The sequence below is a fragment of the Terrapene carolina genome, unplaced genomic scaffold (genome assembly GCF_002925995.2).
Source record: "Terrapene carolina triunguis isolate 2854851 unplaced genomic scaffold, T_m_triunguis-2.0 Scaffold517, whole genome shotgun sequence".
In the NCBI taxonomy this organism is placed as follows: Eukaryota; Metazoa; Chordata; order Testudines; family Emydidae; genus Terrapene; species Terrapene triunguis.
Genome location: NW_020664868.1, coordinates 838,993 through 851,358, shown reverse-complemented (window position 1 = coordinate 851,358; position 12,366 = coordinate 838,993). Strand labels below are relative to the sequence as shown.

General features: G+C 66.0%; 1 protein-coding gene across 1 annotated transcript in view; it reads left to right on the top strand.

Moving 5' to 3' along the window:
- The window catches only part of EHD2 (EH domain containing 2), a 20,327-nt gene extending 10,320 nt beyond the window's left edge, over nt 1-10,007 (top strand). The window contains exons 3-5 of the mRNA XM_026658815.1: nt 3,042-3,454; nt 7,208-7,372; nt 7,789-10,007. Coding sequence (XP_026514600.1) covers nt 3,042-3,454; nt 7,208-7,372; nt 7,789-8,325 — 1,115 coding nt within the window. The 3' untranslated portion in view covers nt 8,326-10,007. The remainder of the gene's footprint in view (nt 1-3,041; nt 3,455-7,207; nt 7,373-7,788) is intronic.
- Nucleotides 10,008-12,366: the final 2,359 nt, after the last annotated feature.

The following is a 12,366-nucleotide window of genomic DNA, read 5'->3' as shown; positions in this document are numbered from 1 at the left end:
TGGCCGTCGGGGCGCTGGGAGGCGGCGCGGGCCGGTCCATGGCCGTCGGGGCGCTGGGAGGCGGCGCGGGCCGGTCCATGGCCGTCGGGGCGCTGGGAGGCGGCGCGGGCCAGGTCGTGGCCGTCGGGGCGCTGGGAGGCGGCGCGGGCCGGGTCGTGGCCGTCGGGGCGCTGGGAGGTGGCGCGGGCCGGGTTGTGGCCGTCGGGGCACTGGGAGGTGGCACAGGTTGATCACACTGGTTTGTTATTGTAGGGTCACTTGTGAATCCTGCACCGCTACACTGGTCTGTTATTGTAGGGTTGCTTGTGCAGCTGTGTGTCCCCACGAGCAGGCGTTGCAGCCGGCCCTGGGACTGGACCCAGGAAATGCCCAACGGGGCAGTTCAGTTCAGGCCAGGTCCCTGGCACGTGCTGTTTCTGGGAGCAGGGCAGGATCTGAAATCCCCCAGCAGCCAGCAGGGCCAGGACAAATGGAGGAAGAAGCTGTTAAAATAAAGCGGGTGATAAGCCGGGGCAGGGAGGTTTCCGTGGGCAGGACCAGCTGAGCCCCATAGCAACGGGATGGGTCACAACACGCTGAGAAATCATGCCCGTCCTGCCAGCGGAGCTGTGGCAGCAGAGGGGAGCGCAGCGGGGGCAGGGCGTACGTCCTGGGGGTGTGATCGTGGGGGAGGCGGGCGACAGCGCGTGTGAATGGGAACAGCACAACCTGCTTTGACAGGGGGGCACCGGGAGCATCGCTAGTGAAAACCTATGGCCAAGTTGACCCCTGTGAGGCCAATCAGTGTGGTTCTCTCCCTGCTTCACAATTGGAGAAACTGAGGCACAGAGAGGGGGGCAGGGACTTGCTGAAGGCCATTCAGCGAATCACTGTCTGAAACCAGGAGTCCTTGCTCCCCTCCCCCCACTCTAACCACTAGATCCCACTCTCCTCCCAGAGCTGGGGATTGAACCCAGGAGTCCTGGCTCCCAGGCCCCTGCTCTAACCACTAGATCCCACTCCCCTCCCAGAGCCGGGGACAGAACCCAGGAGTCCTGGCTCCCAGCTGCCCCTCCCCGCTCTAACCACTAGACCCCAGTTGCAGGTAGCCAGTGGCAGTTCATGGGTGCTGTTTTTTGGGGGGAAGGAGGAGATCCTGAGGCAATGGGAGCCCAGAGCCCCGTCCCCTGGTGAACCCCGTCGCCGAGACGCAGCAACCGCCCAGCTGGGCTGCCCGGGGATTGAGCCGAACGGGGCAGAGTGCAGAGGAAATTCCCGCCGCGAGCTGGCACCATCCGGCGCTCAGGCTGTTTCCCACAGGGGTGATTGATGGCCCTGCTCCCAGGGCCGGCTTCCAGCCAGGCCTGAGCTGCATGGCAGCTGCTTATCCAGGGATCCCTCACCCAGCGCTGAGACGCAGCCACCTCTGGGGTGGGGTACGGGGCCTGTTCAGACAGTGCACCATAACCCACCACACCCTGCTCCAGGCCCGCAAGCGAAGGCGAACCCTGTAGCTCGTGAGATCCAATACACCGCGGCAAGCTGGCACGGGGGAAAGGCCAGTGCGGCTGTCGGGTGGGCACAGGGTCTGGTCCAGCTGCTGTTCCTGCCCCTCGGGCCCCCCTCCCTCTCTAGAGAATCCCCCAAATCCCAGCTGGGCTGGACCCACAGCTCAGCTCCGGGCCCAGCCTCCCCTTCCCCATCCCAGCTCAGCCTCCGTTCAGCGCCGCAACGGCATCCGTCACCGGGAGCCCCCGGCTCCATTTTCCAGGGAGGGCCGGGCGCCAGGCCTGGAAACTCGTTGGCTCCCTCCCTGCTTGTGTAAACAGCAGGGGACGGAGGAGTTCGCAGGACCCGATTCTCCCCCCCACCCCGTCACTGCAGCCAGTGGGGCCGGCTCCTGCTCCCTGCCCCCCAGAGAAGCCAGGCGACAGAGGAGGGGCTGCAGCAGGGCAGAGCCCCTCGCCCGGGCAGCGGGCTGGGTCATTGGTTTCGCTGATTCCCCCTGGCATGGGAGGCCAGGCCTCCCCACCCCAACCTTTCCCAGGTTTTGCAGCAGCCCCGTCCGGTCCAGCTGGGCCCCGGCTGGCTCAGACTTTCCTCTGCTCAGCCTCAAGCCTTCCTTTTTTGGTGCTTTGCAGACACTTGCCGCCTTGGGCTGCCAAGTGGGAGGGCGGGAGGGGGGGCAGGATCGGCTGGGCTCCAGCAGCGCTCCTCAGCGAGGCTGTTAGGGTTGCTGGGGGGGGGGGTAATGAGACGTCTCTTCCCTCAGCCCCTGAGGGCCCCCCCCCCAATACAGGGGACCCTGATCTCGGTCGGGGTCTGGGCAGCACCCGGTGCGACGGGGCCCTGATCTCAGCTGGGGTCTGGGCAGTCCCTGGCACAATGGGGTCCCAATCTCGGCCGGGGTCTGGGTGGCACCCGGCACGACGGGGCTCTGATCTCAGCTGGGGTCTGGGCAGCGCCTGGCGCGACGGGGCTCTGATCTCAATGGGAGGCAGTGGAGAGTGAGGGGGGCAGGGTGGGGGTACACTGGGGGAGGAGCAGAGGGTGGGGGAGGGGGTCTGTTGGGGGGAGGCAGAGGCCCCCTTTCCCTTTCTCAAGCCACGAGCTATTCCTCTGGGGCCAGCACCAGCACCAGTGGAAGGGGTCGAGGCAGGAACTTGCTGCATAGGGACTCCACACCTGGCAGCCAGGTCCACGGGCACCCGGTGCCCTCTGCAGGGAAGGCCCCATGCCCTGGCAGGGCGGGTGTGGGGCACAGGGGCTGGGGAGTGAAGGGGCAGGGCTGTGCTGGGCATGGGGTGCAGGGGCTGGGGAAAAGGGGGCAGGGTGGGCGTGGGGCACAGGCCTGGGGAGTGGGGAGCAGGGTGGGCATGAGGCACAGGGGCAGGGCGGGCATGGGGCAACAGCTGAAGAGTAGGGGGCACGGTGGGCATGGGGCACAGGGTCTGGGGAGTGGGGCGGGCAGGGGGCCAAGGCGGGCGTGGGGCGCAGGGCAGGGCCCCGCCCGCTGGGCCCCGCACCTGCCATGCCCTGACGGCCTGTCCCCCGCCCCGCAGGCTACGACTTCCCGGCCGTGCTGCAGTGGTTCGCGGAGCGCGTGGACCGTATCATCCTGCTCTTCGACGCCCACAAGCTGGAGATCTCGGACGAGTTCTCGGAGGCCATCCGAGCCCTGAAGGGCAACGAGGACAAGATCCGGGTGGTCCTGAACAAGGCCGACATGGTGGATACGCAGCAGCTGATGCGGGTCTATGGGGCCCTCATGTGGTCCCTGGGGAAGGTGTTCAACACCCCCGAGGTGCTGCGTGTCTTCATTGGCTCCTTCTGGGCCGAGCCGCTGCTCGTCTCCGACAACCGGCGGCTCTTCGAGCTGGAGGAGCAGGACTTGTTCCAGGACATCCAGAACCTGCCCCGCAACTCGGCCCTCCGCAAGCTCAACGACCTCGTCAAGAGAGCCCGGCTCGTCAGGGTGAGTGGGGGGACCGAGGGGGGGGGCACTGAGAGGGACAATGGGACCTAGGCGGGCAGGGGGACCAGGGGCATGGAAAGGGGCTCTGGGGAGCTGTGTGGGGAGCACTGAGGGGGGCAGGGTATCTAGGTGGGCAGGGGGACCGAGGGGAGTGGAAAGGGGCTCTGGGGTCGTCGGTGGAGGGCGCTGAGGGGGGCAGGGGGATCTAGGCAGGTGGGGGGACTGAGGGGGGAGGGAGGGGAGTTCTAGTGGGGTGAGTGGGGGGCACCAAGAGAGACAGGGGGACTGAGGGGGCAGGGGGAGCAAGGTGAGGGAGCAAGGAGCCCCTGGCCACCCAGGACTCCTGGGTTCTATCCTTGGCCTGGCCTGGCTTGGCGTGGCGTGGGGAGGGGGGTCTGGTGGTTAGAGCAGGGGCTGGGAACCAGGACTCCTGGGTTCTGTTCCCAGGGAGGGGAGGGCTAGTGATTAGAGACCCCTTGGCTGCGGGGTGAGGTCTCACATTCTCTGTTAGCTGGTGGGTCTCCTGCCCATTGGGGCCCGGCACCCCCTGAGTTTGGGGGGAGTCTCTGAGGGCAGCTTTTGGGGCTGTTTCCTACAGCCCCCCATATAATTTCAGGGCTGTGACTCTTAGGCAGCAGATGGCTCCAGACCCCCCCCCCCAAACTTGGCGGTCTTCCCCGCCCAGAACAGGGCTCCCCCCCGGGGGGGGGGGGGCGTTACGGGGTTTGCAAGCCCCCCACCCCTGCATCCTGCGCATGGTTTCCTCGTTAAGGGTTTCCCATGCGGCAGAGCCTTCCGCAGCTGTGATCGAGTAACAGTCCTCCCTGCCCCCCAGCCTAAGAAACGGGGACCCCCTCCCGAGCAACAGGGCCCCCCAGCCTGAGAAACGGGGACCCCCTCCCGAGCAACAGGGCCCCCCAGCCTGAGAAACGGGGACCCCCTCCTGCGCAACAGGGCCCCCCAGCCTGAGAAATGCCTCTATCCAGATCCCCTAAAACAGCCTCTAACGACGGGTGCCTCCATTTTGGGGGGGGCACTGACACCCCCACAAGCCCAGGCCTTGGTTTCCCAACCCCCTGCTGCTGCCCCCCACACTTGAGCAGACGCGGCGGGGGCGGGGCGCCCACCTTAGCACCTGGCAGGGGCAGGGCTGGTCCCTGGCCCTGTGCCTGAAGGGGGAGCCCCCCTCGCCAGGGTATGTGGGGCCGGGGGAGGCTGGGCTGGGCAGGGAGCTCTGAGCGACCCGGCCCCCCATCCCGTCCCAGCCCCACCCAGTCCTGGCAGCCGGATTCCAGCCGTGCCCTGCCCTGGGGGCACACCAGTGAGCGGGCAGCCGCCCACAGCCCCCTCGCCCCCCACAATGTCTTCTGCTTCAGCCAGGCTGGGGAGGGGGCAGCCCCTGGGTGACTCGTTTGCTGGCGGGAGTTGGGCTGGCCACACTCAGAGCCACCGCCCCCGGGCACGGCGAACTTCCAGCCCCGGCTCCTGGCTCTCCGGCCCCAGCCCCATGGCTGGATCAGGGCCAGAGCCCCCTAGAGGGGAAAGGCCCCAATTCTCCGGCCCCAGCCCCGCGGCGGGATCAGGGCCAGCGCCCCCTAGAGGGGAAAGGCCCCTGCCCTGGTTCTCCGGCCCCAGCCCCTCGACCGGATCAGGGCCAGCGCCCCCTAGAGGGGAAAGGCCCCTGCCCTGGAGCCAGATCAGAGCCCGCACCCTTTAGAGGGGAGAGGCCCCAGGTCTCATACCCTGCCCCCCGTTCCCTATTCTAACAGACTTTTGGAAAGCAACACCCCCACCCCCGAGGGCGCGGCCCCTTCAGTAACGCAGGTTCCTCTCCCCGAGCCCCCAGTGACGTGGGGGAGTGTTAATGAGGCTCCTCCATTGGCCCAAGAGGAAGCGCCAGATTGGCTTTCGCGGCCTCTTTCCCTCCCGCGCGGCCTTATCTTTTCCTGCCACCTGCTGCGCCGGCTCCCCGGGGCCCTTTGTGCGGCCCGGGCTCCCGAGTGGCAATTTCCTCCCGGCCGCGGCCGGAGCCAGGGAACAGAACGTCCATGGAACAGCCGCTGAGCACTTTCCACAGCCGGCTGCCAACAACCGCCTGGGTCACGGAGCCCGGACGCCCGCCCCTTGGCCCCGGCCCCGGCGTCGCAATCGAGCGGAGACGTTCATCTGCCCCATGCCCCCACGACGTTGGCGTCTGGGCCAGAGCCTTAATGCAGAGGGGAAACTGAGGCACAAAGGCGCTGAGTCGCTTTCTTAAGGTCACAGTAAGTTGGGGCCCTGTGGTGCCGGGCGCTGCCCACACCCCGACCGAGATCCGGCCCCCCATTGTGCCAGGCGCTCACACTTTAACTCAACAAAAACCGAGGCCCAGAGCGGGGCAGTGACTGGCCCAAGGTGGCCCAGCAGAGGCAGGACGAGAACCCAGGAGTCCTGAGCCCCAGCCCCGTGCTCCTAACCACTAAAACACATGGGTTCAGCTGCCATCTGTGCCGGCGGGACCTGCGGTGCCCGTCCTCACCCTGGGAGGATCAAGGGGCAACATTCAGCCAGGGTTTACTCCCAGAGCAGCTGTCTGCGGCCCCCTTCCCGCCTAGCGTTCACCCAGCCCCCAAAGCCCACCCAAGGCTTTGGGGTGCAGATTTTCCTGAGCCCCTCTTTCTCCACAGAGGGAAGGCCGCGAAGCGCAGCACCGGGGGACATGAGGCAGCAAATTCCCTGACGTCTCAGGGCTGGCGCACGGCTGGGGGCAGCGGGGAAAGGCAGGGCAGGGCCCGGTCCATGGAGCCAGGGCTGGCGCGCGGCTGGGGGCAGCGGGGAAGGGCAGGCGGGATGTGGTCCTAGCAGGGCAGGGCCAGTGCTGGAGGAAGGCAGGGACAGAGAGCCCCAGCCCCCAAGAGCTCAGGGGCTAAACTCCCTCAGGGGGGCTGCAGCAGGGGCCCATAGTCCCCCCCCCGGTGTATTTTAGCTGGATTTGGGTTGTTAAATCTTTCCTTATAAATCACCTCCTCAGCCCCCCTGATTGTTACTAGACCCCCCCTCCCAAAGCCGGAGAGAGAACCCAGGAGTCCTGCTCCCAGCCCCCCTGCTCTAACCACTAGACCCCCCTCCCCTCCCAGAGCCGGGGCTAGAACCCAGGAGTCCTGGCTCCCAGGCCCCCTGCTCTAACCACTAGACCCCCCTCCCCTCCCCTCACTTCCCCTCCCCTCCCAGAGCCGAGGCTAGAACCCAGGAGTCCTGGCTCCCAGGCCAATGTCCCGGGCCATGTTGGGAGCCGGGCGGCATTAGCCCAGGGCTGGGGGGCCCGTCCCGGTGTGAGGGTGGGGACTGGAGCGAGCTCCTCTGCCCTGCCCTGCCCAACTGCCCCAGACGGATCCTTCCTGCGGAAGCCGAGGGAGCGGAGCTCTGGGTCACTGCGGGGGGGGCGCAGGAAGAGCTGCTGACCGGGAGCTGGCGCGGCCCACCGGGGCTGGGGGGGGCGATGCTGGGCCAGGCTGGGCAGTGTGGGGGAGGGTGATGCTGGGCCATGGGGGAGGGGAGGAAGATAGGGTGGGGGAGGGCCATGCTAGGTGGAGGAGGGGGAAGGGGTCTGGATAATTGACAGCTCCGCCAGCAAACCCAGTGGCTCCGAGCAGCAGGGGCGGGAGCTGTGTTTGGCACCGTGGGGGGGGGGCATACCTGCTCGCTCTGGGGGCAGCCTCTGCAGGTGGGTCCCCGCCCCCCAGTCTCTGGCTGACGCCCCCTCGGCCCCCCCAGGTCCACGCCCACATCATCAGCCACCTGAAGAAGGAGATGCCCTCGGTGTTCGGGAAGGACAACAAGAAGAAGCACCTGATCGCCAAGCTGCCCGTCATCTTCGCCAAGATCCAGCTGGAGCATCACATCTCGCCCGGCGACTTCCCCGACTGCGGCAAGATGCAGGTGAGAGCCGGGCCTGGCTCCTGCAGGCTGCTCCCCGCCGTGGGGACAGGGGGTGGGGCTGGGCCAAGTTAGGTGTAGGGGAGGGACAGGGCCAGGCCGGACTGGGCCGTGGGGAGGGGGCCAGGCTATACTGGGCCGTGGGGGGTGGGGCCTGGCCGGACTGGGCCGTGGGGAGGGGGCCAGGCTATACTGGGCTGTGGGGAGGGGGCCCGGCTGGACTGGGCCGTGGGGAGGGGGCCAGGCTATACTGGGCCATGGGGAGGGGTCCCGGTTGGACTGGGCCGTGGGGGGTGGGGCCTGGCCGGACTGGGCTGTGGGGGGTGGGCCAGGCTATACTGGGCCGTGGGGAGGGGGTGCCAGGCCGGACTGGCCCGTGCTCCCCTCATTGCTGACCGCCCCCCCCCCCCCCCCCCCAGGAGCTGCTGATGGTTCACGACTTCACCAAGTTCCACGCGCTGAAGCCGCGGCTGCTGGAGGGGCTGGACGAGATGCTGACGGGCGACATCGCCCGGCTGATGCCCCTGCTGCGGCAGGAGGAGTTGGAGACGCCGGAGGGCGCGGTGCAGGGGGGGGCCTTCGACATCACCCACAACGGCCCCTTCGTGGAGGGCCTGGCCGACGGCGCCTACGAGGGGGCGGACGACGAGGACTGGGTGGTGACCAAGGACAAGCCCAAGTACGACGAGATCTTCTACAACCTCTCGCCCCTGGACGGGAAGCTGAGCGGCACCAAGGCCAAGAGCTGGATGGTGGCCACCAAGCTGCCCAACTCGGTGCTCGGCAAGATCTGGAAGCTGAGCGACGTGGACCGGGACGGCATGCTGGATGACGAGGAGTTCGCCCTGGCCAGCCACCTCATCGAGGTCAAGCTGGAGGGGCACGGCTTGCCCGCCGACCTGCCCCGCCACCTGGTGCCCCCCTCCAAGAGGAGGCAGAAGGGCTCAGCCGAGTAACGGGCCCGGGTTCTCGCTCCCCCCGCCCCCGTGCCAGGCTGAACTGCTCCGAGAGACCCTGATCCCCCCACACCCTCCATGCCAGGCTGAACTGCTCCGGGCGACCCCAATCCCCCCCCTCTCCAGCGTCAGCGAACCAGCCTCACCCCCACCCGGCGAGGGAGTAATTTAGGACCCTCATCGATGCAGGATCAGGCCTCCCCAGCCAGCCGCCCTGGGATACCTTCACCGTCTCCGTCCTGCCACCGGGGCACGAAGCGGGGCCAGCGGGGGGCTGCCAGCCCCGGATCCCCCCAAGACACACACCACGTGGCCTGTCCACCAGGAGAGAAGAGAGAGGCCGCGAGCTGGACCCTGCCCGGACCTCCAGCTGCCCCAGGTCATTTGGGGGGAGACTTGACGGGCCCCGGGGCAGTCGCCATGTTAAAGTGGGAGGGGGGGGGACTTGCCGTGCTCCCCGATCCCCGAGGCACCAGCCACGCTGGTGGGTGGGGATCGAATCCAGGGCCTGCAAGCCACGAGCCGCTCTCCCCCGACCCGCCACTTGGGGGGGACAAAGAGCCAGGCTGGGTTAGTGCAAGTCATACCCTGGCGCTGGCCCCTGGCGTCCTCCGTGCCCATGTCCCGCCTGCGATCCGTGGTGCCAGGCAGGGGCCGGCATCAGGCCCCTTGGACCCAGATCCAGCCCTGAGGGTGGCCTGGGGCAAAGCTACCCTAGGGGTTTGTGGGGGTCTGAGCCCAGTTCCCGGAACAGCCGGGAGGGCTGCAGGTAACAACCCCTCCACCAGCAGGGGGCAGGGCCTGCCAATTAGCCCCACATATCCCTGTATGGCCCTGCAGCCCGCCTGCCCCCTGGTGGCAGCCTGGGGTATTACACACTGAGGGGACTGCAGCCCCGCTGGACGCCCCCGCCCTAGTGGTAGCAGGCGGCACTGCACCCCACACTGTACCAACCATGCAATCCACTCACGCTTCAAGGGGCCAGCCGCCCCCTCTGAGCCCGATCGGGCCCATTCAGACCCATCCAGGAAGTGGGTCTGTGACTCGTATCCGGGGGGGAATTTCCCCTCCAGCCAGATGCTTTGTGTATATTGACCCCGTGTATCAGACTAGCCACCCTGCGCTTCATGCCCCCGACACACCCCACTGCTCCCCACCATGCGCTGGGGGGGGCAGCCCCTTGGTATTGTTATGGCAAAACGCTCATTTACTCTGCGGTTTAACCAGGGCCTATTGGGGGCAGAGCATGGGTCACAGCAGCCCTGAGGCCGCTCTATTTTACACCAGCTGCCCCCCGGCCATCCCATCCCCAAGTGCTCGGATGGGGCAACTGAGATTCAGGCCCTCGGTTCCCCATCCCAGGGGCAGGATAGTGGTCGGAGGGATGGGGGGGGCTAATGCAGCGCTGGTCAGGTGACCAGGTTGGGGGGCTCCCCCTGCAAGCCCCGTCTCTCTCCCAGCCTCGGTCGTTACAGTCCCTCCGGATCTAGGGTCAGATACGGCTGGGACCTGGCCTTGGCCCATTGCGGGGAATGCGCGGCCTGAGCCCAGCTGAAGCCCCAGGAGGTCTTTCCCCCTCGGTGTGTGCGAGCCGGGCTCCAGGACTCTCTGTGCGTCGTCTCCTCTGCCCCCGGGGCTGTATTGATATCGGTCCTTCTGCAATAAAGAGATCTCGCATTTACCCACTGACGTGGCCCCTGATGCTTGGCCCCGGAGCCGGCCGCCACGTGGAATCGGAGTGGGGCTAGCAGCCCGCGGCCTGGCCCTCTGCTTCTGGATCCTGCTGTCCTGTGCCAGCCCTGGGGCCCGTCAGCCAGGTACCCCCCTCACCCCGATCAGTCCAGTGGCCTGCCTTGCCCGGCATTCCCGCCCCCCACTTCCTCCCCCTCCCCGTCCCTGCCACCACTGGGCCCATCCACCCTGGTATCCTGCCTCCCCCCTCACTGATCCGAACCCCCTGGCAGAGGGGGAGGATGGGGGGGCGAGGGGGGCGGCTGTGCATTGTGGGCAGATTCTCAGCCCCCAGGTGGGGTCCCCAGGAGCTAGTTGGGGGGTGGGAGGCTGCTCCCCGGCTCCCGATCTGCCATCCCCTGGGCAGTGTGGAGACCCCTGGGCAGGAGCGGGATGAGGCTGGGCTGGGGGACGGACGAGCCTGCAGCCCCGATGATGAGGAGCCGCCCCGGGAACAGACTGTCCGGCACAGGCAGTGTTCCCGGGGGTGTGTGTGTGTATTCAGCTCCCTCCTCACCTTTGCACTACAGGGTGGAGCGCGCGTCTCTGGCCGGTGACTCACCCCCCTGGGTGGCTGCCAGGACCCAGGAGCCCTGGCCAAGGGAAACTTGCATTCCTCAGCGTGGCTTGGGAAAGACGGGAGGGCTGGGCCGGTGGGGAGTGCAGGGGTGTCCATGCAGCGGAAAGTGTGTGTGTGTGTCGGGGGGGGGAGGGGTTCCAAACGCTCCATCCCCACCCCAGGACCCTGCCAGCGCCTCCCTTGGGGCCAGCGGGGGATGGAAGCTAAAGCCAAGAGGCACCTCTGGTCCCTTTCACCCCGCTGAGTCCCCTCCAGCTCGGCCACGTTCCCAGCCTTGCTCAGTCATGGCCCTGGGCACACACGGGCCCTGACCCCCAGATAAAGGACGCAGGGTTGGAGGAGAAAATGACACACAGAGAAGGGGAAAGGGGGTCTTGTCCAAGGACACACGGATAGTCAGAGGTAGGAATCCTGGTTCCCAGCCCCCTGCTCTAACCACTAGACCCCACTCCCCTCCCAGAGCTGGGGACAGAACCGAGGAGTCCTGTGCGTTAGCCACAGCTCCATCATTCGTTCCCTTTAGACCCCGTTCTCTGGATTTTCGGCCCCAATAGTTACAGTTTTCAAGAGCCCCGTCTGGATGTGAAACACACGTGTGGGGGGAAAGGGCAGCCCAGCCCTTCCATGCCACCCCCACGCACCCACCCCAGTGCCGGCAGATGCAGGCCCCAGTGGGGAGAAGGGCCACCCTCACTTTGGAAAACAGCTGTGGGTTAGGCCAGGACAAGCCTCAGCTTATTAAAAGAAAACAGCAAGCAGCCAGGGCGGGGTGTGTGTGGATCCACTGCTTCTGAAGAGGCTGAGCAGTGTGTGTGTAAGTGCGCACATGTGTTGTGTGTGCATCTGTCCTTGTGCTGTGGTTTGTGTGCATGTGGTTTGTATGGCCATGTGCTGTATTTGCATATTATGTATGTTTTGCGTGTGCATATTTTGTGTGTGCATATTTTTTGTGTGTTATGTGTGCATGTTGTGTTTGTGTATGCATGTTATGCATGTGTTTTGTTTGTGTATGTGTTTTGTATGTGCATGTTGTGTGGGTCTGTGTGCATGTGTTCTGTGCTTTGTGTGTGCATGTTCTGGTGGGACTAGCTGGAAGTAGTTTTGTGTGTGTGTGTGCGTGCATGTGTTTTTGGGGGTGGGGGGATTCACACTGTCAATGTCCTGTTACTACCTGCAGCCCCGACCCCATTGTGTGCAGCCAGGTGGTTCTGTGGGGGAGACCCGCTCTCTGGTTTTTACACACCACCTGCAGATCCCCCCCAGCACACCGCGCCCCCCTTGCCTTGCCAGAGACATGGCCCCCATCAGCGCCACCCCGCACCCCTGATTTACACCGGAGTCAGGCAGACGGGAATCGGCGCCCGGGGAGTTACGCTGGGTCAGTGAGAAGGGAATCAGGCATCGGGGGTGGGTGGTGGGGGGGGGGATCCTCCTCTTTTCATTTCCAAATGTGGAAAATCTCTGATGAAAACGGTTCGACCATTAACGAGGGGCAGGAAAAATATAATCACAGCCCCGAGCAGGGCCCCACCCAAAGCCCAGCCCTAGGAGAGCGGCACCAGTGGGGTGGTCCTGCCCCCTCGTGGCTGACCGGAGCGTGAATTGTGAAGTTGCATTTACACGGAGAACGGAACCCGGATTTACAACGGGAAATCGATGTGCGGGGGGAGGGTGTCCAGACAGCAAGTGTGAAAAATCGGGACAGGGTGTGGGGGGTATTAGGAGCCTAT